Here is a 26,913-nt window from a genome sequence, read left to right on the forward strand (position 1 = left end):
TTCACACTTATTATTTGTCTTATTCGATTTATTTTACCTCGTTCTTGACTGTTAATAAAGTATAGGACTAAAAGTAAAAAACAGTCTATTTTTTTCCGTCGAAGACAAGAAGCTTTAGCTGTATGTTGAACTACCTAGGTCACCAGGCACGGTAGTGAGGACAGAATAGTAAAACAACGGCTTTCCAGCAAGTGGAAAGAGATAAGACTATGCAGACCTGCTATTCTGTCAATGCACACGCCTGCATACGACAATAGCAAGCTCTAAACAGTCAGACATCTCCTTAACAACATGTCTCAGAGTCGGGCGTCTTCGGGAAAGGCAAGGTCCCAAGTCTCTGGAACTTCTAAATATTCAACAGTGAGTATTGCACTCGCCATCGCTCGCGCCAAGGCTGAAGCGGCTAAAACACGAGCAACCTTCGCAGAGCAAGAAATAAAGATGAAACAGGAAAAGGCTAGGTTGGAAGCAAGCCTAGAAAAACTCATTGTAGAAAAAGAAACAGCAGCCGCCATAGCTGAGGCAGACGCCTTAGAAGCGACTTTAATTCCTGGCAGTGAACGCAACAGCGTACTCAGCCCAGATCCGGGACTACAAGATTCCCTGCAACGGACTTCAGAGTACGTTTATCAGCATTTCAAATCAAGTGACTATGTACCTCTGCAACAACCTAGAGAAGAGGACATCAAAACGACAACCCAAGACTTTTACACGATGCCGCTGCAAAACAGAGACAAGCCTATTACTATGAGCAACCCGGAAAACTCAACCTTCGAACCGGAGCAGTACAACAGAAATCACATGAAATCAGAACCACCAGAAAGGTATGTGAAATATACTCGGAGTCAAGAGTGAATTTCATGCTCTTTATTCAGCTCATAGTCATCAAGGAGGAGAAGAGAAGACGAATGGCTCTTTCCCCCAAACCGTCTGCTTATATACATTATTTACACAATGGGCCTTGCGTGATTGGCTACTTCAGGGCTACACCTGTGGGCCAATTATATTGTGGATTGACTTCTGCCTGCAGCCTGATTGGCTGCTCCTACAGGCCAATCAGGTAGCAGATTCACTTCTGCCAGCCGCCTGATTGGCTGCTCCAGCAGGCCAATCAGGTTGAGGATTCACTTCCACCTGGAGTTGGATTGGGTAGCTCCCGCTGATTCTGAATCCTATTGTTCTAGGATTCAGCTCAGTACATAACACCCCTCCCCTCTAAGTTCCAGTCCTGCCCGGGAAGTTGCATTCGTAGTCCCCAAGGTCTGCTGGCCGCCTCCGTGTGCGTTGTGGCCTGGGGTGTTCCTTGGTCAGGGGTTCTGGTTCTGGCTCGTGTTCCGAGGCTGCTGGCTGTGCCAGGGCTGTCTGGTCTGGCGCCACTGAACCACTAGGTTGTAGCTCTGGTTCCGGTGTCCTTCCAGCCTCGGGGCGCCCCTCTGTGCCTACTGCTTCTGCTTCCCCTGCCCACCCCTCTCGCTCTACAGGCCTCACTGCCCTGCTGTCCCCTTGGGACCCCTCTGTCCCGCTCTCCTCCCGGGTTCCTCCTGGGAATCGTCGCCGTAGCTGGTCGCAGTGGCGGCGCCAACATTGCCCCCCTTCCGTTAGTACCTCGTACGACACGGGACCGGTCACCTTGGTGACTGTGGCGGGTACCCATGCTGGGCCTGCCCCAAAATTCTTTGCATACACTGGGTCCTGGGCCACAAATGTCCGGGGGTTCCTGCCTTTCCCCACCACTACCTCATCCTGAGCTCTGTCGGGGTGAAGTCGGTCCAGTCTAGTTGCAAGGCGCCGGCCCATTAGTAATTCAGCTGGGCTCCGGCCCGTCGTTGTGCTTGGGGTGCTGTGCTGTGCTAGAAGAAATGCGGCAAGGCGGTATTCCCAGTCCCCTTGTGTCATGCGGCGGAGGCTGTCCTTGGTGGTCCGCACCATGCGCTCCGCTTGGCCATTGGTGGCAGGGTGGAATGGTGCTGAGCGGATGTGGCGGATGGCGTTCTGTGCTGTGAAGGTCTGGAACTCCTCTGACGTGAATGCGGTTCCATTGTCCGAGACGAGGGTGTCAGGGAGCCCGTGGGTCGCAAACAGCTTACGTAGTACCCGGATGGCCGCCGCCGTAGAAGTGGATGGTACCAGTGCGACCTCCAGCCATTTGGTGTAGGAATCCACCACTATGAAGAATGTTTTTTCCTGGAAGGGGCCAGCGAAGTCCACGTGCAAGCGTGACCATGGATGTCGGGCGGACTCCCAGGGCTGGACTGGGGCCCTTGGGGGATCCGGGCGGGATTCTTGGCAGGTCTGGCAGTGTTGGACCCAGGCCTCTATCTCTCTGTCAATCCCCGGCCACCACACATAACTCCTGGCAAGGGCCTTCATCCTCACTACCCCTGGGTGTGTCTCGTGTAGGGCTGTGAGGACCCTTTTGCGGAGGGGCTGGGGAACAACAACCCTGCTTCCCCATAACAGGCACCCCTTGTGGGCCGACAGTTCATGTTTGCGGTTTGTGTAGCCAGCGAATTCTGGCCCGGGGCTGCTGCTGGGCCATCCTCGCCACACCCAGTCCAGGACCCGGGAGATGACCCTATCTTTTGTGGAATGGTGCGCAACTTCTTGTGCCTGAATGGGTCGGTCGGGAAGCAACTCCAGGGTCATAACCTCTTGCGCAGGCGCTGGGTCGGGGCCTGTTTCTGGTAGTGGTAGCCTGCTGAGGGCGTCTGCGTGGCCCATCGCCTTCCCAGGGCGGTGGATTAGTGCATACTGGTAGCCGGCAAGGAAAATTGACCACCTGAGGACACGTGGAGACAACACTTGGGGGGTCTGCTTCTCAGGAGCAAACAGGCCAAGCAACGGCTTGTGGTCAGTCACTATGGTAAAGGGCCGCCCGTACAAGAAATCATGGAATTTTTTTACGCCCTTCACGATTGCCAGACCCTCCTTGTCAATCTGTGAGTAGTTTCGTTCGGCTGCAGCAAGCGTCTGGGAGAAGTATGCCACCGGCACCTCTCTTCCATCCGGGAGTTGGTGTCCCAGGACAGCGCCGATGCCATAGGGAGAGGCGTCGCATGCCAGCACCACTGGCAGCCTCTCGTCGAAGTGTGCTAAGACCGAGTTCGAGACGAGCAAGTCCTTGACTGCCTGGAATGCGGCCCTTTGTCGCTGGCCCCACACCCAAGGGGCCCTTTTATCTAGGAGTCTGTGTAGGGGCTCCGCTACCGCTGCCTTATGGGGAAGGAAGGCATGGTAAAAGTTCAATAGTCCCAAGAATGATTGAAGTTCGGGCTTGCTCTTGGGCGCTGGGGCCTCACAAATGGCCCGTACCTTGTCACCGGTTGGATGGACCCCTTCTGCGTCCACCTTAAATCCCAGAAAGTCCACCTGCGGCACTCCCAGTAAACACTTTTCCCGCTTCACCTTGAGGCCCGCCGTCTGGAAACGGTGCAGGACGGAGCGGAGGCGGTCCTCAAATTCCTCTGGTGTGGGCCCGGCGATCAGTACATCATCGAAGAAGGGGGTGACGCCAGGAATCCCTTTAAGGAGAGAGTCCATTAGATTCTGGAATATGCCTGGTGCCACGCTAACGCCAAATTGCAGCCGCTTAACTCTGAATGCCCCTCTGTGCGTCACAATCGTCTGAGCCTCTGCTGTGGCTTCGTCCACAGGCAACTGTTGATACGCTTGGGCCAAGTCCAGTTTGCCAAAGATTTTTGACCCAGCCAGGGTGGCGAGGACATGGCTGACCACTGGCACTGGGTATGCATGGGCCGTGAGAGCCTTGTTTATGGTGCATTTGTAGTCTGCACAGATGCGGACCGAACCGTTAGGCTTGACGGGTGTGACAATTGGAGTTTCCCAGGGGGCGTTGGGCACCGGCTCCAGCACTCCTTGCTCCACGAGCCGGTCCAATTCCTCGTCTATGCGGGGTTTCAGGGCGAACGGGACCCGGCGGGCCTTGTGCCTGATGGGTCGTACAGCGGGGTCTAGCTGTAGGGCAATGGGGGGTCCTGTATATCGTCCCAATGCCCCATCGAAAACCCCTGGAAACTCTTTGCATATGGCGTCCACGTCCACTTGTAAGCTAGTGCGGTTCACCCCGGTAACGGCTAGCCCCAGAGGTCCAAACCATGCCAGTCCCAGTAAGCTAACGTAGGGGCCCTTAACTACCAGCAAGTCCAATTGTTGCTTTCGCCCTCGATATTGCACCCTGAAGGTCCCCACCCCCATAGTAGGGACCTTACGTTTCTGGAAGTCCCGGAGGGTGAATGGGGCCGGCCTTAGTTTGGGACCCCCATTAGGGCACAGTTCCCTTAATGTTCGGGCCGAGATTATGGATAGAGTTGAACCCGTGTCCAGCTCCATGCGGCATGGGGCTCCCTCTATCTGTACCTCTATATAAATTTTCTCTGTGCTGGGATGGGGCAACTGGAATACCTGGTAGTCCGTGATCTCCGTCGAATTGCCTTGGTGCATGGTGCCGTGTGACCTGGGGCTCCTGGGTCGGTCATCTGATGCTTGTCGACGGGTGAGTCGAGCCCGACACACCCGGGCGATGTGTCCCAATTTTCTGCACTGCCTGCACTCTGCGTTGCGGAAACGACAGGTCCTCCTCTCGTGGTTCTCCCCGCAGCTTGCACAGTTCCCTCCTTCTCGTCGAGGCTGCTGTGGTGTGTGTGCTGCTTGAGTGCGCCGCTGTACTCGGTGTACTTCCTCCCTGTCAGATTCGGATTCGTCGGTGAGGTCTTCGTGGTAGACCCTCGGTTGGGATGGCGGGGACGGTCGTGCCTCTTGTGTTGACCTCTCGGCGGCTTCGGTTGCCAGGGCTTCCTCCAGAGCAATCTGGAACGTGAGGTCTTTTTTGGCGTAGAGGCGTCGTTGCAACATCTCGTCCCTCAGGCCACCGACGAGGCGGTCACGAAGCATGTTCTCCAATTCTGAGAAGTTGCATAACCGGGCGGCTTGGCGGAGGGAGGTCACAAACCCAGTTATGGTTTCCCCCGGGGCTTGCCGCTTTGCGTAGAAGGCATTTCGGCAAGCTACCACCGAGGGCTGTGGTGAGAAGTGCTCCTTCAGCCGTTCCATTATTGTTTTGTAAGAGACGGTAGCGACATCTCTAGGTGCAAGGAGAGCCCGGGCGATTTCAAACGTCTCCTCTCCACAGACGCTGAAGAATGTTGCCCTCTTCATGGCATCGTTGGTGACTTCTTTCGCTTGCAGGAGGAAGTTGAAACGGGCGGCGTACCCTTCCCAGTTTCCTGATGCTGGTTTGAATGGCGAGAAGCTGCTGTCGGTTGCCATTCTGGGTTCCTTGGGTCCTGGAGCTGAAGCCTGGATGCACGGTGCGATGCAGCGGTGCAGCAGGTGGCGGTGCTGCGGTGCAGTGCGTGGTGGCGGTCAGCTCAGCAAGATCCCACCTTCGTCGCCAGTGAAATATACTCGGAGTCAAGAGTGAATTTCATGCTCTTTATTCAGCTCATAGTCATCAAGGAGGAGAAGAGAAGACGAATGGCTCTTTCCCCCAAACCGTCTGCTTATATACATTATTTACACAATGGGCCTTGCGTGATTGGCTACTTCAGGGCTACACCTGTGGGCCAATTATATTGTGGATTGACTTCTGCCTGCAGCCTGATTGGCTGCTCCTACAGGCCAATCAGGTAGCAGATTCACTTCTGCCAGCCGCCTGATTGGCTGCTCCAGCAGGCCAATCAGGTTGAGGATTCACTTCCACCTGGAGTTGGATTGGGTAGCTCCCGCTGATTCTGAATCCTATTGTTCTAGGATTCAGCTCAGTACATAACAGTATGATTATCCCATACCTTTATATCGTAGTGACCCTCACCACACTGATCCAACCACAATAGACTTTGCCAAGTTCCTTGCTAAACGTGAACTAGTCACAAAGGGACTTGAAAAGTTTAACGACCACCCTGAAAGTTACAGAGCCTGGCGTGCTTCTTTTCAAAATGCTATCGAAGGCCTAGACTTATCGTGCTGCGAAGAGATAGATCTCTTAGTCAAGTGGCTTGGCAAAGAGTCTGTTGAACACGCCAAAAGAATTAGAACAATAAACATTAATTACCCAGGCATCGGCCTTAAAATGATTTGGAATAGACTTGAGGAGTGTTACGATTCAATAGAAGCTATAGAGAATGCACTATTTAAAAGACTTGATAGTTTTCCTAAGATACTTGCCAAAGCTTACCAGAAACTCAGAGAATTGAGTGATTTACTAATGGAACTTCAAGTAGCTAAATCTGAAGGAGACTTACTTGGACTTACGTTTTTAGACACAGCTAGAGGTGTCAACCCCATTGTACAAAAGTTACCTTACAATCTACAAGAACAATGGATTGCACATGGTTCTAAATTTAAGAGAAAACACAATGTTCCGTATCCTCCCTTTTCTGTTTTCGTGGATTTCGTGAACCAGCAAGCTAAGATGAGGAATGATCCCAGTTTTGATTTCTCACTGTCATGTGTTATTCCCCACGGACTGAACAAGACCCCAATATCACTACACAAAATTAATGTAGACTCTCCAGATTCTCCTTTCAGGTCTGCTAACTCTTCTCTCACAGAGGCAAGAATTAAGGGTCCTGGTAAACAGTGTCCCCTACACCGCAAGCCTCATCCTCTGCAGAATTGTAGAACCTTCAGAGAGAAGCCTTTAGAAGAATGTAAGGCCTTCCTGAAGCAGAACAACCTTTGCTACAAGTGCTGCTCAGCCTTTCACTTCGCTAAGGATTGTAAGATCAGTCTGCGATGCCGAGAATGTGATAGTTCAGATAACAATACGGCTCTACACTTTGGGTGTGCCCCATGGTCCTTACAACACACAGTCAGCTTCACTGAGCATGGCAGGGAGCAAAAACACACTACTACAACTACGCCAGAGATTACCTCAAAATGCACTGAGATCTGTAAAGGAACCATAACTGGCAAGTCCTGCTCCAAAATCTGTTTAGTTAGAGTCTACCCTGTAGGTAACAGGAATAAAGCCATCAAACTATATGCTATTCTAGACGACCAGAGTAATAAGTCTCTAGCCAGCCCAACCTTCTTTGATATGTTTGATATCAAAGGCCCTAGCTTTCCATACTCTTTGAAAACGTGTTCAGGTAACGTTGAGACAGCGGGGAGAAGAGCATCCGGCTACAAAGTAGAGTCCTTAGACGGCCAAACTTCTTTAACTCTACCAACCCTCATTGAATGCAACCAGATTCCCGATCAAAGATCTGAGATTCCGACCCCAGATGCAGCACGTCACCACCCACATTTAAAACGCATAGCGAATCTAAAACCTCAACTAGACCCGCAGGCTCAGATTATCTTACTCCTGGGGAGAGATATCTTACAAGTCCATAAAGCAAGAGCCCAGATTAATGGTCCTCACAATGCCCCTTACGCCCAGAAGCTGGATTTAGGATGGGTCATTATAGGAGACGTCTGCCTTGGAAGCATGCACAAACCAAACTCTGTCAACAGCATGCTCACAAATACACTAGAGCAGTGGTTCCCAACAAAATTTTCTCGAGGACCCCTCATCGAGCCGCTATTGTGACAAGGACCCCCATTAATTCCTAATCCTAAATCTAATTCCTAATTCCTAATCTAATTTTTCCAGTAAGCTTAACACTGATCTTGGAAGGGTTAGGTTCAAGGGACGCCGACGATTTAGGTTCAATGGACATTGACAAGATCGGTTCGAGAGTCACTGACTTACTTGCTTGAACATCAAATGCATTATCTTCCTCTTCATCTGTAGGCCTTTGTCGTTTTAACGAACCACTTTTTAACCAACGGTCCATTTTTAACTACGCGAACTGTAGCTTCCGCGAAAAACAACGCTTTGTAAACAAACACTACTGTTTTGCAAAGAGGCAGTGCGCACCAGGGAGGAGGGAGGGGAATGGAGAAGACAGGGTACCTGCGCAGTAGCGCACAAATGAAGCCGACGCGCGCAAAGCATCTTGGGGAGATGAGCGTTAGTAGAATGCGCATGCTGCCTCTTTGCAAAACAGTAGTGTTTGTAAAGCGCCACCTAACGGCATACAGCAGAACTACTGCCTCTATCTAATTCTAGTTTTGCGCTAGACTCTGCTCATGCAGGAAGCAGCCAAAACAAAAAATCTGTTATCATACGAAATATATTTAATATATTTTTTATTCTAATAGCATCTTGCGGACCCCTCTGGCATAGCTCGCGGACCCCTGGGGGTCTGCGGACCACCTGTTGGGAACCACTGCACTAGAGAATGGACGCCCTTCTCTTTTCCAACCATGTCACAACCACTTCCTTATAAAGGAATTACCTCAAAAAAATCATTCAATTTGCCCTGTCATCAACCTCCCTAACGAGGACGTCGATTGTGACAGCGACACAGATCATCTAGGGTGTACAGTCTTCCAAAGAACCAGAGACGACAATAAGGTGGCAATGTCTATAGAAGATAAAATGTTTTTATAGACAATGGAACAGGAATTTGTTAAAGATGATACAAATAGCTGGGTCGCACCCCTTCCCTTTAAACTGCAGAGACGACGGCTACCTAATAACAGAGATCAGGTGCTCAAACGCCTCTCTTATCTCAGACATAATTTGCAAAGGAAGCCAGAGATGAGAGATCATTTCTTCTCCTTTATGGACAAGATATTTAAAAAACGTCATGCGGAAATAGCTCCCATCCTCAAAAACTCTGAAGAGTGTTGGTATCTGCCAATATTTGGAGTGTACCACCCCAAAAAGCCAGGCCAGATTAGAGTAGTATTTGACTCAAGTGCCAAATTTGAAGGTATCTCCTTAAATGACATCCTTTTGACAGGACCAGATCTCAACAATAAACTTTTAGGAGTACTCCTCCGTTTCAGAGAAGACTCTATTGCCTTCACAGCAGATATTCAACAGATGTTCCATTGCTTCTTTGTTAGAGAGGAAGACAGACATTTCTTGAGATTTTTCTGGTTCAGAGACAATGACTCCTCTAAAGACATCATGGAGTACCGCATGAAGGTACACATCTTTGGTAACAGCCCCTCTTCCGCAGTTGCTATCTATGGACTTAGACGTTCAGCACGTGAGGGAGAAGCAGTGCGTGGCACAGATGTTAGACAACTCGTAGAGAAGAATTTCTATGTGGACGACTGCTTAAAATCTCTGCCTTCAACTGAGTCCGCAATCAGTCTCCTTAAAAGAGCGCAACAGATGTTTGCCTGCTTTAACCTCAGACTCCACAATATTGCTTCAAATAGTAAAACTGTAATGGAAGCTTTTCCTACTCAAGATCACTCCAACGAGCTAAAAGATTTGGATTTGGGAACGGATTCTTTACCTATCCAACGCAGTCTTGGTCTGCTTTGGGACCTGAAAGCTGATTCCTTTACCTTCCAGGTAAATACAGATGAAAAACCCTTTACTCGCAGGGGTATCTTATCTGCGATAAACAGTCTTTATGACCCACTAGGGTTCGCAGCACCTGTCACTATTCAAGGCAAAGCCTTACTTAGGGACTTAACTCGTGGAACATCCGACTGGGATGCTCCACTACCCCCTGAAAGAAAAATCTTATGGGTGAAGTGGAAAGATTCCCTAACTGCTTTGGCTGAACTCCAGGTTATACCCCCATACGCAACCATACCCTCCACGAAAGTACGAAACCAAAAACTCTGTATATTTTCTGATGCCTCTACCAAAGCAATAGCTGCTGTTGCTTACTTGAGAACTGTAGATTGTGAGGCACAGTGCCATTTAGGATTTGTCATGGGCAAAGCAAAACTTGCTCCTCATCCTGAGCACACTATACCCAGGTTAGAACTGTGTGCTGCAGTATTAGCGGTTGAATTAGCCGAACTTGTCACTTCGTAACTGAACATCAATCTTAAAGATGCTGAATTTTACACCGACAGTAAGGTAGTGTTAGGGTATATCTACAACGAGAGTAGATGCTTTTATGTCTATGTTAACAACAGAATTCTACGGATTAGGAAATCCACTTGTCCAACTCAATGGCATTACGTACCTACTGAACACAATCCTGCAGACCACACTACAAGGGCTGTTGCAGCTAGTCATCTCTAAAACACTACATGGTTGACAGGACCTGCTTTATTGTACAAGACAGAGCTGACTGCCCCTCAGAATGACATATCTGAACTAGTGGACTCAGACCTTGATTCTGAAGTCCGTCCTGAAGTTTCTACACTTCAGACAATGACTACAGTCAGTCATCTCGAGTCTCACAAGTTCAGTAGATTCTCGACCTGGAAGTCACTCATTAGAGCCATTGTTAGCCTAACCCACATAGCTCATTCATTTAAACATGTCACACCTCCAGTAGAGAGTAATTGTAAAGGCTGGCATCTGTGTCCCAACATCCGCACACCATCAGAGCATCAACATGCGCAAAATGTGATCATTTGCATTGTGCAACATGAAGTCTATGCCAGAGAGATCAACTGTATCTTGAACAAAAAGGTTATCCCTAAGGACAGTACTCTTAGGAAACTTGACCCATTCCTCGGTCGAAATGGCCTGTTAAGAGTACGTGGTCGTCTCAAGCAAGCTAAATTAGAGTTAAATGAAAGAAACCCTCTCATTATACCTGGTCAGCACCACATCACTTCTCTGATTGTACTGCATTACCACCACCAAGTCAGACATCAAGGACGTCTATTTACAGAAGAAGCTTTACGTTCTGCTGGTTTTTGGATAGTGGGAGCCAAACGACTTGTGAGTACTGAAATTTATAAATGTATTACTTGCTGTAAGCTTCGTGGCATACTCCAAACACAAAAGATGGCCAATCTTCGACTTCCGGTTGGGGCGCGCTAGAGGAAGAGCTGTTGAAAAGCGGAGTTCCGTGAGGTCTCCGACTTTTTGAAGTCAGTGACTGTCTGAGAGGGGGGGTTTAGCGCCAAAAAACCCACCCTAGAGAAGGCAAGAGTACGGGTCTCTCACCGAGCGAAAAAAAAGGGGGGGGAAGGCGCAAAGGGCAGAACTTCGTCCCGGCACCACGGGTGGAGGAGACGGAGAGGAGCCAGACGCCATCGATCCAGGACGCACTGACGAGGCGCCCAAAGCTCGCAATAGCCAGTGCCCAGGACACTCTGACCAAAGGTAAACTTAAAGATACTGACCTGTGAGATAGAAACAGCCTCTGAATTCGCATGCCACGAACACTCCAGGCGGAGAGAAAGGTTGGGGAACTATTTTACTACCGCGGAGGGATACTGCTTGTTAGCGGAACTCCTTTTAAATATATTAACACAGAAAGAGAGAACGCACGGTACAACTAAGGGGCCGGGGAAAAAAAGAGAGGAGGTGAAAAAGGTATTACGCGGCCGGCTTCCAGAAGGGGGAAGGATTAAATCAGCGCCAAGAGAGATAGAGAGATAGAGCAAGCCACAGGAAAGAACAAGTAAAGAAAGAAAAGAGGCAGAGGGAGGAAAGAGGGGTCGAAAAACGCCGGCAATCGGGAATACGATAGAAGGAGGTGTTTGGGAACTGTAAAACTCGGTAAAAGAAAATGGCGGAGGAGAACTGATTAGCGAGAAACAATTTGCTTAGTCACAACTTCCGCCTTCTTTACAGAAGATAGCGAAAGGTGGGGAGGAGGCAGCAGGAACAAAGAGCCCATAAACAACGACGCCTGCTGGTGAGTTAAAGATGGTGGAAAACTAAGAATAAAATGTGCCTTTAAAGATCTGACCCCATCCCCCCCCTCCCCAGCACAGAGACTCTTTGCATGTAACACCCATGGCCCTTTGAATTGCAGGAGGGGAACACCCAGTGCCTTGAACAGAAGGGACAAGGAGAAGAACAAATCAGAACAGAGCAGAGATATATTAAAGACACAACAGAGGCACAACAACAAAACTGAAAAAAGATGGGAAGTAAGAAGATCCAGCCCCCAACAGGTAGAAGACAATCCGCCCCATACGACAATGATGCTTTGACCGATATAAAGGAACTTATCACCGAGATGAATAAGTCGCTAGGGGAAAAATTAGATGCAGTAGAGACAAAGATTGAAGACAACTCAAAGGTGATACAGGAAATGTCGGGCCAAATCAAAGAGCTATATGGAAAAAACAAAGAGTTAGATAAAGCAGTAAAAGACTTAAACACCAAAATGCACAAGCAAGAAGATTCCATTAAAAAAATCATGACAGCAAACAAGGAATTGAAAGAAATACAAGAGGATGAAGAAGTGGAACGTCAGAACATAAAGAAAATGCAGGAGGATCTTGCAGATCAAATTGCCCTGCTAGAAATGAAACAGAAATCGCTATGGTTGAGGATGAGAGGAATAAAGGAATCTCCAAACGAACAAATTGACGAGAAAATTATCAGAGAATTGGCCATCTGGCTCAAAGTGAAAGAGGAAGACCTAGCCTTTGATGTGGACAAAATATATAGAATTCGAACTGATAAGTCAAAGAACAAGAGAGGACCGGGGAATTGCATGGTAATCCTGAACTCTAGACTCTTAAAGGACAAAATTCTTCAAAAAAAGAAACAAGAGGAATTGATAATTGATGGCAAGACAGTGGCCATCTTTAAAGAGACGCCCAAGAGATTTGTTCTTAAGAGACAAAAATATAAAAACCTAACAGAAGTCTTAATAAAGAAAGGCATTTGGTTCATCTGGGAATACCCCGAGGGTTTGACCTTCTTCTACAAAGAGAGGAGGAAAACGATCAAGACGAAAGAAGATGATGAGAAATTCCTGAGAAGACTGAAAAATGAAATAGGCGAAGAAGAAGAGGGGGAAGGAAGTATTGAGAGTTGAAGGGGTGGTGGGTGGAGTAGAAACGAATTTACTTTTGTGAAACCTGTGTTAGATTAAAAATGCTTTTTTCATTGCAAGGAGGGGGGGAATGAAGGGGTTATAGTCTTGAAATTATTTTTGTCAGGCAGTGGGACCGGGCTTTTGCTTCTGTATTTTCTTTCTGCTTCTTTTTGGGAAATTTATATAAAAACTTGTTAAGGAACTACTTTTGATTTAAGATACTTTTGATTTAAGGAACTACTTTTGATTTTAGAAGTAGCCAGTAGAAAGTTAATTTTAAAATTGAAGTGTATTGAATGAAGAATAAAGAATGAGATTCAATTTGATTTCGTGGAACGTAAATGGTTTAAATAAGAAACGCAAAAGAAACAAGGTAGAACATCTATTGAAAAAGGGAGCCTGGGATATAATCTGTGTCCAAGAAACACATATATCAAAAAAACACGAAAGAGTATTAAAAAATGGAAGGTTAGGAAATGAATTTATCTCAGCCGATAAAAAGAAAAAAGGGGGGGTGGTTACATATGTGAATTCAAAATTAAAAGCAGAAAAAATATTTCAAGACAATGAAGGGAGAATAGTAGGAGTAAGAATTAGATTGAGCATTGGAGAAATTATGTGGTAAATATTTACGCCCCAAATGGATGTAAGGTGGACTTTTTCAAACAAGTAGAGAAACTGATTGGAGAAAATGTAAGAGAAAAGGAGATCATATTAGCAGGTGACCTGAATGGTATTATAAAACCAGATCTTGATAGAACAAATGTGAGTAGGAAAAGAGGAGGAAAGCTGCCGGGCAGTTTTCATCAACTGACTGCCAATTATGAAATGAAAGATATCTGGAGGGAATGGAACCCAACTGGGAGGAAATTTACACACTATTCAAATTCAAAAAAATCAGCAGCTAGAATAGATGCAATTTGGTTAACTAAAAACTTAACAACAGGAGTAATTGATTGTGATATATCGCCAAAATTGATTTCCGATCATAATCCAGTTACGATTAAATTAGAGGATCAAAGAGAGAAGTCCTAAAGATGGAGATTAGACGAAAATATTTTAAGAGATGAGGCCTTTGTAGAAAAAATGAAAAGGGCATTGAAATAATTTTTTTGAAATCCTTCGAATTCTTAGACGCCGAGAAGGCCTTTGACAGCCTCTCATGGGATTTTATGAAAAATATGATGTCTAAAATCGGAATAAAGGGGAATTTTGCGAAAGGCATTGATGCAATATATAAAAATCAAACGGCCAAATTAATCGTGAATGGGAGAATCTCGGAGGAGTTTGGAATCGGAAAAGGAACGAGGCAGGGTTGTCCGCTTTCGCCCTTACTGTTCATAATGACCATTGAATGTTTACTAAATGAGATCAAAGATGAGGAGGAAATTAAAGGGATAAGGGTGAGAAAACATATAATCAAAGTGAGGGCATTCGCGGACGACATTATAGTAATGTTAGAAAATCCAGAAGAATCAATATCGAAATTAAAAAAGAAATTAGAAGATTTTGGAGATGTCTCAGGCTTCAAAGTGAATGTGAAAAAAACAAAAATTATGACAAAAAACATAAGAAAAGAAGAGATAGGAAATTTGGAAAAATTGACAGGTTGGCAAGTAGTTAAAAAAGTAAAATATTTAGGCATAGAAATGACCACGAACAATATAGATTTATTTGAGAATAATTATTCAAAATTGTGGAAAGATATAAAAGAAGATTTGGAAAGGTGGAAAAAATTATTTTTATCAATTTTAGGCAGAATAGCAGCGATAAAATGGTGGTATTACCCAAAATTATGTTTCTCTTCTAAACTCTTCCGATAGTGGGGAAAAAGGCAATATTCAAAGAATGGCAAAAGATCCTAAGTAAATTCATGTGGGCAGGGGGGAAACCCAGAATTCAATATAAATTATTAACAGAAACAAAAGAAAGAGGAGGCTGGGGAGTACCAGATTTGAGGCTGTATTATGTGGCAGCGGGGTTCTGCTGGATCAAGGAGTGGCTAACCCTGGAGAATAAAGAATTGTTGGAGGTGGAAGGTTTTCGTAACATCAAAGGTTGGCACAACTACCTTTTAATGGAACAAAAAGGAAACAACAGGGAATTCACAGACCACATAGTCAAAAAATCACTATTCCAGATCTGGCAAGAGTTTAAAAATCTAGTGGAGCCACAAAGCCCTTGGTGGGCATCCCCCGTGGAAATGTCAGCGATGAGGACCAGCTGGGGAGAAGGAAAATGGCCAACATATAAGGACCTGGTAGTGAAGGAAGGAAATAGCCTGAATTTAAAATCCTATGAAGAAATAAAAAAGTATTGTTCAAGTTGGTTACAATATAACCAAATACAAAGTATATTTAATTCACACAAAGCAATTGGCTTTTCAGGAAGTGAGTCAAAATTACAAGAAATAATAATAAACAATGACAAAAAACCATTAGGCAAAATGTATAAATTCTTATTAAATTGGGAATTAAAAGATGAATTGACTAAAAAAGTAATGATAACCTGGGCAATTGACATTGGAAGACCAATTCTAACCAGTCAGTGGGAAAAATTATGGAAATTAGATACAAAATTTACAGCATGCACAACAATTAGAGAAAATATTTTAAAGATGTTTCATAGATGGTATATAACCCCGGAAAAGATTGAAAAATTTTATAGATCAGGAGATGGCAAATGTTGGAAATGCCAGGAAAAAACAGGTTCCTTCTATCACTGCTGGTGGACATGTCCAAGGGTGGCAAAATTCTGGAATGAGGTTCATGAAAAATTAAAAAAGATGATGAAATACACATTTGAAAAGAAGCCCGAATTATTCCTTTAAAGTATGGTTCCATTAGATTTCCCAAAGGATAGAATAAACATCTTATCATATGCCTGTGCGGCAGCAAGAATTTTAATAGCATCAAATTGGAAGGAAGAAAAGATTCCGACAATACAAGACTGGCAAGAGAAATTAGTAGATTACTTAAAAATGGCGAAACTAACGGCGATAGTAAAAGATATCCCTAGGTGTAAGATAATAGAAGAATGGAAATATGTTCAAGAGTATCTGGAAAAAGAAAACTTAGAAAATAGATTAGTAACGTGCATAAATTGAAGATAGAAAAGGAGAGAAAGAATATATAGACAAATAGAAAATCATAAAAATAGGGGAAATGAGAAACGGCAGACAACAGGCTTAGAAGAAGGAAAGTGTGTAGTAAATAGTAGGAAGAATTGTTAATATTATTTTTCTGTTTTTTCTGTTTTTCTGTTTTTCTTGCTTTGTTTTTGTTTATTCCTTTTTCTTTCTTTCTCTTTTTCATTTCTTTTTTTTTGACGTGTTATATTATGTTGTATGAATGGTATGGAATTATATATGATTTACGGTTTATATGATTTATATGAGTTACATGATTTATATTTATATAATTTATTTTTTTGTTGAGTGAGTGGATTTAACAATTATGATTTATCTGTTTTTTAACTATATGTATTCATTTTAAAGATTCAATAAAGTATTTTTTAAACTTTTTTTAAAAAAGATGGCCAATCTTCCAGCTGACAGACTCAGCACAGACCCTCCCTTTACCAATGTAGGCCTCGATGCCTTCGGCCCCTGGTCTGTTTCCGCACGTCGTACTAGAGGAGGTTATGCAAGCAGCAAGTGCTGGGCAGTCTTGTTCACCTGCATGTCTATTAGAGCTGTCCACATCGAAGTGATTGAGTCTATGGACACGTCTAGTTTTATTAATGCTTTAAGATGTTTTATTGCTATTAGAGGCCCTATAAAACACATTCGCTCTGACAGAGGCACTAATTTCATTGGTGCCACCAAAGAACTGAGCATTCTCTCAAACTTAGACACAAAACAAGTAGAAAGATATTTCAGCAGTCAAGCTTGTACATGGACCTTCAATCCACCGCATTCTTCCCACATGGGAGGAACTTGGGAAAGAATGATAGGAGTGGCTCGTAGAATCTTAGATTCCATCTTCCTACAAATAGGGAATACTAGGCTTACTCACGAGAGTCTGACAACCTTCATGGCAGAAGTTGCAGCAATTATTAATGCCAGACCTTTGACCCCTGTCTCCAATGACCCAGAAGAACCTTTTTTGTTGACACCGGCAACTCTCCTTACTCAAAAAATTGAAGTAGTCAATACACCTCCTGGTGAGTTCACTAACAAAGACTTGCATTTGCATCAATGGAGACAGGTTCAAAGTCTTGCAAACACCTTCTGGGATAGGTGGAAGAAACAGTACATCTCTATTCTACGATCAAGATCTAAATGGCAAACTGCCAAGCCTAATCTAAACGTTGGCGACATCGTTCTTGTTAAAGACTGTCAGTCTCAAAGGAATGAATGGCCATTAGCCTGCATCACCAAAGTCTTTCCAAGTGAAGATGGAAGAGTCAGGAAAGTGGAAATTAAAATATGCAAAAACCAACAAACAAAGTTGTTTCTTAGACCAGTCTCTGAACTGATTCTACTGTTGTCATCGGGGGAATCAAATAGTGGTATCTGTTGATACCAAGCGGGGAGTGTCGTGCCTTTGGCACGGGCGAAGTTCATAAATGTACCGGTATTTAGTTTGTATGGGCTGTTATTGTACTGTACTGGGTAGCGCGGCTCCACCTACTGGCCAAAAAGAATATTGCAAGAACGGCAGTTGCTGACAGTTGGGACAGTTGGCCTGAGGAGTTAGACAGGAGGAGTTCAGTGGGTGTGAGGGTACCAGAGGGAGTGCTGTTACATGTTCTCCACCTGCAAGATAGTTTCGTTGTTTTACCATTTAATACTTATTATTTGTCTTATTCGATTTATTTTACCACGTTCTTGACTGTTAATAAAGTATAGGATTAAAAGTAAAAAACAGTCTATTTTTTCCCGTCGAAGACAAGAAGGTTTAGCTGTATGTCGAACTACCTAAGTCACCAGGCACGGTAGTGAGGACAGAACACAAGCTATGTCCTATGTGAGTGCTTGGAGGCGGTTGGAGGATGGATGGCAGCTAACAGATTGAGGTTGAATCCTGAAAAGACAGAAGTATTGTTCGTGGGGGACAGGAGGCGGGCAGGTGTGGAGGACTCCCTGGTCCTGAATGGGGTAACTGTGCCCCTGAAGGACCAGGTGCGCAGCCTGGAAGTCATTTTGGACTCACAGCTGTCCATGGAGGCGCAGGTCAATTCTGTGTCCAGGGCAGCTGTTTATCAGCTCCATCTGGTACGCAGGCTGAGACCCTACCTGCCCGTGGATGTCTCACCAGAGTGGTGCATGCTCTAGTTATCTCTCGCTTGGACTACTGCAATGCGCTCTACGTGGGGCTACCTTTGAAGGTGACCCGGAAACTACAACTAATCCAGAATGTGGCAGCTAGACTGGTGACTGGGAGCGGCCGCCGAGACCACATAACACCGGTCCTGAAAGACCTACATTGGCTCCCAGTACGTTTCCGAGCACAATTCAAAGTGTTGGTGCTGACCTTTAAAGCCCTAAACGGCCTCAGTCCAGTATACCTGAAGGAGCGTCTCCTCCCCCATCGTTCTGCCCGGACACTAAGGTCCAGCGCCGAGGGCCTTCTGGCGGTTCCCTTGCTACGAGAAACAAAGTTACAGGGAACCAGGCAGAGGGCCTTCTCGGTAGTAGCACCCACCCTGTGGAATGCCCTCCCACCAGAGGTCAAAGAGAATAACAATTACCAGACCTTTAGAAGGCATCTCAAGGCAGCCCTGTTTAGGGAAGCTTTTAATGTTTGATGGATTTCTGTATTTTAATATTTTGTTGGAAGCCGCCCAGAGTGGCTGGGGGAACCCGGCCAGATGGGCGGGGTATAAATAATAAATTATTATTATTATTATTATTAAGTTGGCTTTTGTGTCTGGATTTTCACTTCTTGAAATATGGCAACCCTACACAGAAGGGGGAAAGGGAGGAAAGAGGCTTAAACAACAGGGCAAGGTTTATTTTTATTTTAAAACTCGGAATTAAATAACCCCAGTTTATTTTTCTACGAGATGACTAGTGGCTGCCAAGTTAGCCCTGGCTGAGGGCTCAAAAGCATGAGGGACTTTCAGGAGGCGAGGCAGAAAGGGCTTCCTGCTCTTGTGACAGTCCCAGCAAAGGTCAAGTATCATGAGGTCTCATTTAACTACCTCCTAGCCTGGTGCCTGCACTTTAAACAAGAAGCCAATGTTTTCTTTGATACCTGCTCTTGTGCTGCTTTGCCCCTGCAGAGCAAACAGGACACTGCAGTTTGAATCAGGGTCCAGATGAAATTTTTTGAAACCCTGACGTACTGCAACCCATGTCGGAAAGTCTATATTTTGGTGAATTTCCTTTTAAAAAAGCTCAACAACTTTTGTGTCTGGATTTGGCAACCCTAGGACATGCACACATCATAATTCATGCCACGTTAAACCAGTTTTGGACAATGTATCACATATCATCCAACATTTCTCTGGTGAAAATAGGGACTTCCCATTCAATAATGATGATTTTACTATTTATACCCCACATATCTTACTGGGTTGCCCCAGCCACTCTGGGCTGCTTCAAACATATATAAAGACATAAAAAACCCCAGTAACATTAAAAAATACCTTCCCCATACAAGATTGCCTTCAGATGGCTCTGGGGTCGGATAACTCCATCACCTCCAACATTTCTCCAATGAAAATAGAGACATCCTAAGGAAAAGTAGGATATTCTGGGATCAAATCAGAAACCAGGACGGCTTCTCAAAATCAGGGACATCCCTGGAAAATAGGGACACTTGGAGGGTCTGGTATCACCCAGCCCTGGCCCAAACAAAAAGGTTTGGAGGGCTGCATTTGGGCCCCAGGCCCTAGATTTCCCACCCCTTTTATCAGCACATAAACCATCAGGTATTTCTGTTGAATAAGCTCCATTGACATGAATGGGCATTACACAATAAAACAGCTTCCTGGCACTGGAGAAAGGATGCCTGTTGCTAGTAAGCCTGCTTAAATAGTTTCAACCACCAGTAAATCACCCTGGCTCAACATTTCCATGCTGCTTGGTTTTCTGTTAACCATCAGCAGTTTTAGCCCATAAAAAGTGGAGACAGCATAAAGAAAAGAATGCAAGCTTCAAAATGGGATGCAGGTGACTTGCAAAGGTCTTAAACTTCAAATAGAGCAAAGCCAGAGAACCTATGATTATGAACGGCCATGTCTGTAGATTCAAAATGCCCTTTCTTAGAGATTGCTCCAGGTAGAGAGAGAAGCTGTTTCCAATACGAAATCAATACAGAATTGGAAGAAGAAAAGAGCAACACACTTTTGCATGCAGTTAGGAGTGATATGTCACAACTGTAAACACAATTGCCATTATTAATTTTTGAAATTTGGTAAGCCATAAGAAAAGGTTCCAAGTGATGGTTGGAACAAATACTGTAGGGGAACTGCCACAAAAACAGCAGTAGCTATCATTTATAGTAGCAGGAGCTGCAAGAAAATGTTGCAGCATGAAGAGCTCTTAGGGATATGTAAGGAGGTAGCAGTTTCCATCCCGTCCACTATTCACTGAAATCAGTGCTGTTTCCATTTCCCCACAGTTCAAGTTCCACTAGAGCCTATTTCATTCACCTCACTAGCCACTACAACTGAAACAAACAAGATTAGTTATAAAGACCAACTAAGTTTTTATTTTGGTATGAGCTTTCGTGTGCATGCACACTTCTTCAGATATCTTCTTCAGAAGTGTGCATGCACACGAAAGCTCATACCAAAATAAAAACTTAGTTGGTCTTTAAGGTGCTACTGAAGGATTTTTAAAAAAATTTTTTGCTTCGACTCAGACCAACACGGCTACCTACCTGTAACTAAGATTAGTTATGTAATTGATTTACATTTGGATAATGTGTCTTATGTGATTTCTGTTTTGTTTTCTTGATGCTGGTTGCTGTCCGTAACAATAAATATTTTACTTGATTTCAGTGGAAGGAAATGTTAAAAGCAATGCATACAATCACATAATTATTTTTGTAGCATTTATGGATTAAGAAAACAACGGTGCTCATATTTGCTTGCTTGGTTTTAATTTCTGAACTTTGATGAACAAGCACATTGTGGCAATTTCCGCTCCTGTTTTGCAGCAGGATTTCCCAACATGTCTAAAAAAGAGCTTCTCTTCAGAGGTTCAGACACCTATGTTCTCTACCAAGATAATCCATTTCATTTACACCACCACCAACCATTCACTCGTGTTCTACACCCACTGAACATGCTCAGTCCACAATTTCCTGCAAAGGTCCAGCTAACCAGCATAGCAAGCAACACAAGATGGGAACAAGGCTGTGTTGGCTGGCTTGGAGTTTGCTCTGGGAAACAGAGTTGCAAACAGAGCTGGGTAAATGGGGGCAAGGAAGAAGAGGATGGATGTGGCAGGGCTGGAAGAAATCAAATGACTGGAAAGAGCCTATCTGATGGACGCACAGCTTGATTGAAGGAAATTAGAGCTTCAAGATCAAAGCCCTGGAATTACATCCAAGGACTGCGTGGAACCAGAAAGGAGGAGACCAGACACAGTGGAATTCCTCAATAAAAAAAGGCGGGGGCGGAAGAAGACAGCAAAGCGTTGTGCTGTTTCCATTTGGTAAAACAAAGGAACTTGTTAAGAATTTCCCTTTTTTAAAAAAATAAAAAAAGAGCAATGCAAGCCTTTGTGCATCTCAGTCATGTCCCATGAAGCAGCCCATATGTTGCAGTAACAGAGCACAAGCCAGATGTTGGCAGCTTCTGAGCACATGTGTGTGTGGTTTGTAGAATCACACACAACAGCCATACCTGGATTGGGTTAACTTGGTCACTGTGTGGGCATGTCCAGTGATATTTTCCTTTCAGTCTAAATGTTACTGTCCATGTTAACTTTATACTGGAGAAATCCTGGAAGTCCATAGCTGCCAAGTCTCCCGTTTTCCACAGGAAACCCCCGGATTTTAATCTGTTTCCCGCTGTTATCCTGAATAGAAAAAAATCCCGAGAATCCCCCTGATTTCCTACCTGCCAGGGAGGCTCCATTTCGGGTGCAGCTCTGCCCATGTCTGGGCACCGGAAATGGGGCAGCGCCAGCACCGGAAGTTGCTTCTAAGCATGTCCAGACACGCGTAGAAGCAACTTCCGGTGCCGCGCCGCTGCTGATCCCGCATTTTTCAGCGGGAGACTTGGCAGCTATGTGGAAGTCCATGTACTTTTAGATGATATTCCTGCAGTATGGGGACTAGAGGTAAGTGAATCTGCAATTTTTTCTAATTTTTTCATTCTTAAGTTCAACTCACTACATTTCCACATCAGTTTGCAATAAAAGGAAGTCATCATGAAAATTCATTTACTCTTCAATTGCTTTTGAGATATTTTATAGGAAACTATTCATAAACTGAACTAAGTAAGTAATACACATGTAAGAAATTATTGATTCTTATTTATTTATTGCATTTCTTTTTTTTTTTTTTTTTTTTAAAGAAACTTTATTAGTATCAAAAAAGAAAAAACAATACAAACCAATAAAATCAATAAAAACATTTGTCTCATCTCATTATTGAACCCACTTCATCTCTTTCCCCCCACCCCTCCCCTATCCCACCCCCTGCGCTTCTCATCCTGCTTCTAGCTTATCCTTATGTATTCCACTTATTCATTACATACCTTAATTCATTCCACAATACCAACAGAGAAAATATATATATATATATACATATTATATTAGCACAATTGTATATTCTCTAGGTAATTTATTTATGACAGAATTGTTAGACATCTAAGATTATATTTGGTTTTTCCAATTTATTCTTAATATAGTTAATAAATGGTATCCAGATTTTTATGGTCTCCTCTGGGTTTTTCCCTCTAATTTCTTCATGATTTTTCGCCAAGTTGTAATAATTGAATAACTTTATTTGCCAATCTTCTTTACTTGGAATTTCCGTGGTTTTCCAATTTTTTGCAATCAATAACCTGGCGGCTGCTACCGCATAGCTGACTATACATCTATCGCTTGGTTGAATGTCCTCAGGTATCATTCCAAGGAGGAACATTTCGGGGCTTTTTCTAAAGGAATACTTTAACATTTTCTTTAATTCATTATACAACATTTCCCAGAATTCTCTGATCACACTACAATTCCACCACATGTGGATAAATGTTCCGACCCCCTTTCTACACCTCCAACATAGGTTGCTGGTCCCTGGGTACATTTTAGACATTTTTAGTGGGGTCAAGTACCATCTATTTTGCATTTTCAGGATGTTTTCCTTAAGATCGTAATTGGGCGTAAAATTTGAATCTTTTCCCCATAAATTTTCCCATTTCTGTATTGGGATAGTTTTTCCCAGGTCTTGACCCCACTTAATCATAAAATCCTTCGTCATTTCTTCTTCAGTTCTCCATTTTAAGATTATCTGATATAAATTTTTTATATATTTGTTCTTGTTCACTATTAGTATTTCCTCTAATTTTGACATTTCCCCATCGAACCCCAATTTTTTGTCAATTTTCAATCTTTGATTTATTTCAAAATATTGCAGCCAGGTGGTCAATAAATGTTTTATTTCTGCGTATTCTTTTAATTTTAGAGTTCCCTCACTTTCTTCTAATAGAGATCTATAGGTGGGCCAATTGCCATCCATGTTGGTTCTTTTAACAGCAACCAATTCTAGGGGTGAAAGCCACCAAGGGGTCTTTGGCTCGAAAAACCTTTTATATTTCTGCCACACTGAATACAGGGATTTCCTAATTATGTTGAACATAAAGATGTTCTTTTTTTCTATTTTATCTTTCATTAAATAGCGGTGCCAGCCGGAAGCCAATCCTTCACCTTCCAAATCTAGAAGGTCTGTATTTTTAAGCTCCATCCATTCCTTTATCCATGCGATTGCGGCCGCGTCATGATATATCTCGAGATCAGGGAGACCGAAGCCTCCCCTGTCTCTGTGGTCTATCATAATTGTGTATTTCACCCTCGGTCTCTTCCCCTCCCAGATAAATTTCGTAATATCTTTTTTCCATTCATTAAAAATTTTATCTTTCCCTAGAATTGGTAGATTTTGAAATAAATAATTCATTTTGGAGACAACACACATTTTAATTAGAGAGATTCGACCCAGTAGTGATAATTTCAATTTTCTCCACTCTTCCATCTTTGCCTTTATCTTTTTCCATATTACTCTGTAATTTTCCTGTATCAGGTCTATCCCCTTTATTGTTGTTTGAATGCCCAAATATTTCAGTCTTTTATCAATTTTTAGACCTGTTTTTTCCTGGAGTTCCTGTTTTTCATCGTTTTCCAAATTTTTTACCAACATTTTAGTTTTTTCATAATTTATTTTCAATCCCGCTAGTCTGCCAAATTCATTGATTTTCTTTATAGCTGAGGGTATACTTTGAACTGGATCTTCAGTAGTTATGATTATATCATCTGCATATGCCTTTACTTTGAATTTTTTATTGCCAATTACTATTCCTTTAATGGTATCCTCTTCTCTTACATTTTTTAATAGAATTTCCAAAGTCAATATGAAAAGAATGGGCGACAAAGGGCAGCCTTGCCTAGTGCCTCTTTCGATGTTTATTCTGTTGGTTAATCTCCCATTTATTAATATTTGGGCTCCTTGGACTTTATAAATAGCTTTTATCGCTTTCTCCATATATTCCCCTAAATTTAAATTTTCTATTGTTTTTATCATAAATGCCCAGGAGACTCTATCGAAAGCCTTTTCAGCATCAATAGATAGGAGGGCTGCCCGTTTGTCTCTTCGGTTTTCAAGGCATTCCAAAATATTTACTATATTTCTTATATTGTCTTTTGTTGATCTTCCCTTCACAAATCCAACTTGGTCCTTATGTATTATTTCTTCCAGGATTTTATTCAACCTATCTGCCAAGATTTTTGTGAATATCTTATAGTCCGAATTTAGAAGGGAAATCGGTCTATAATTGGATGGTAAATCTGGGTCTGCTTCTGCTTTGGGTATTAATGTGATTTGTGCCTCTGTCCAGGATTTTGGCACTATCCCTTTTGTCAATATTTTATTCATTAAATCTTTAAGTGGAATTAATATTATTTCTTGAAGTTCCCTATAGTACTCTATAGGTAACCCATCTGGGCCTGGAGTCTTCCCTTTTTTCATAGATTTTATTGCTTCTATTATTTCCATTGATGTGATTTCTTTATTTAAAAATGTCATTTTTTCTAACGGGATTTTGGGAAGCTGATATTTTTTAAAGAATTCATCAATCTCTTGGCTATCCGTCTCTTCTTTTTGATATAGGGATTCATATAGGGATTCATAAAATTTATGAAATACTTTCATAATTTCCTCCGTCTTATCAAAGAATTTCTCCCCTGATTTAATTCTGCTTATTATTTTTTCATTTTCCCTCTTTTTAATCTGCCAACTCAATAATTTACTCGGTTTATTTGCCCACTCGAAGTATTTATATTTATTGCATTTCTATCACACTTTTTCCTCCAGGGAGCTTGAGTTGGTGCACATGGTTCTCCCCACTTCTCATTTAATCCCCACCCCAACCTTGTGAGGTAGTTTAGGTGAAAGACTGTGACCAACCCAAGATCACACCTAGCGAGCTTCCTGGCTGAGTGAGGATTTGAACCCAGGTCTCCCAGGTCCTTGTCTGACACTCTAACCCAGGGGTCAGAAAACTTTTTCAGCAGGGGGCCGGTCCACTGTCCCTCAGACCTTGTGGGGGGCCGGACTATATTTTGGGAAAAAAAATATGAACAAATTCCTATGCCCCACAAATAACCCAGAGATGCATTTTAAATAAAATGACACATTCTACTCATGTAAAAACATGCTGATTCCCGGACCGTCCGCGGGCCGGGTTTAGAAGGTGATTGGGCCGCATCCAGCCCCTGGGCCTTAGTCTGGGAACCCCTGCTCTAACCACTATACCAGACAGGATGGCAGAGACAGAAAGAGAGAGAGAGAGAAACAGAGGACTGACCTGTGTCAGGATCACAGCTGCCATGTTGATTGCAAGAGCAGAGAACACAACTGACCAAGGGGCCACCAAACGGCACCTCCCTCTTGAAGCCAGGAGCGCAGGACTCACAGAACTGGCCAATGTACCCTTGTGGGCATATACATTCTTCGACCCACAGGGCAGGCTGAGAGAGGCCTGGGTGAGCTGACGTAAGCTGGACTTCCTTCAGGAAAATCCTACCTGTAGGGAAAGAAGGGAGACCCAATGGGAGGAAAAGACAGTAGCACACCTAGGCATGGTGGCTGTGCTAGCAACACAGGCAGCTCCTTTACACTGTCATATCCTTTGGTCCATCTAGCCCATTCTTGCTTATGCTGACTGGCAGCAGCTCTCTGGCGTTCAGGCAAGTGATCTCTCCTAGCCCTACATAGAGATGCCAGGGATCGAACCTGCAACGTTCTGCATGCAAAGCAGATATTTATCAGTGAGCTACAGCCCCTTCCCTATGTTCTACTTCCAGTGTTGAAGGTAGTCTGTCTCTGAATGCCAACTGCTGGTAACCATGAATGGGGTGAGTTACTGTTATGTTCAGGTCCAGCTTTTGGGCTTCCCATAGGGCATCTGGTTGGCTAAGTGTGAGAACAGGATGCTGGACTAAATGGACCTTTTGTCTGATGCAGCTTAGGTTCCTAGCCTTCCAATACTCTTATTCTTCCTTCCCCTCTCCATGCATCCAAGATGCAGTGGTAGCCACCATCCTATATGTTGGGTGGCTTTAAAACAGGATTAGGCAAACACATGAAGGATAAGGCTATCAGTAGCTACTAGCCACAATGGCTATGTTCTACCTTCATTTTGGGAGGCAGTATGCCTCTGAAAACAGACCCAGGTGGCGCTGTGGGCTAAACCACTGAGCCTAGGGCTTGCTGATCAGAAGGTCGGCGGTTCGAATCCCTGTGATGGGGTGAGCTCCTGTTGCTTGGTCCCAGCTCCTGCCAACCTAGCAGTTCGAAAGCACATCAAAAAAAATGCAAGTAGATAAATAGGAAGCGCTACAGCGGGAAGGTAAATGGTGTTTCCATGTGCTGCTCTGGTTTGCCAGAAGCGGCATTGTCATGCTGGCCACATGACCTGGAAGCTATACGCCGGCTTCCTCGGCCAATAATGCGAGATGAGC

The 26,913-nt window shown here is 44.0% G+C and overlaps 1 protein-coding gene across 3 annotated transcripts in view; it reads right to left on the reverse strand.

The window, feature by feature from the left end:
• Positions 1 to 26,913, reverse strand: part of LAMC3 (laminin subunit gamma 3) — a 96,905-nt gene that overhangs the window by 33,059 nt on the left and 36,933 nt on the right. For all 3 annotated transcript variants that reach the window (XR_009557032.2, XM_060270544.2, XM_088664831.1), the window contains one exon: positions 25,758 to 25,976. Coding sequence is in view for 2 of the 3 variants with exons in the window: in XM_060270544.2 (XP_060126527.2) it covers positions 25,758 to 25,976 (219 nt within the window). In the remaining variant the exon portion in view is untranslated. The remainder of the gene's footprint in view (positions 1 to 25,757; positions 25,977 to 26,913) is intronic.

This window comes from Zootoca vivipara, chromosome Z2 (genome assembly GCF_965207765.1).
Source record: "Zootoca vivipara chromosome Z2, rZooViv2.hap1.1, whole genome shotgun sequence".
NCBI classification, from domain to species: Eukaryota; Metazoa; Chordata; class Lepidosauria; order Squamata; family Lacertidae; genus Zootoca; species Zootoca vivipara.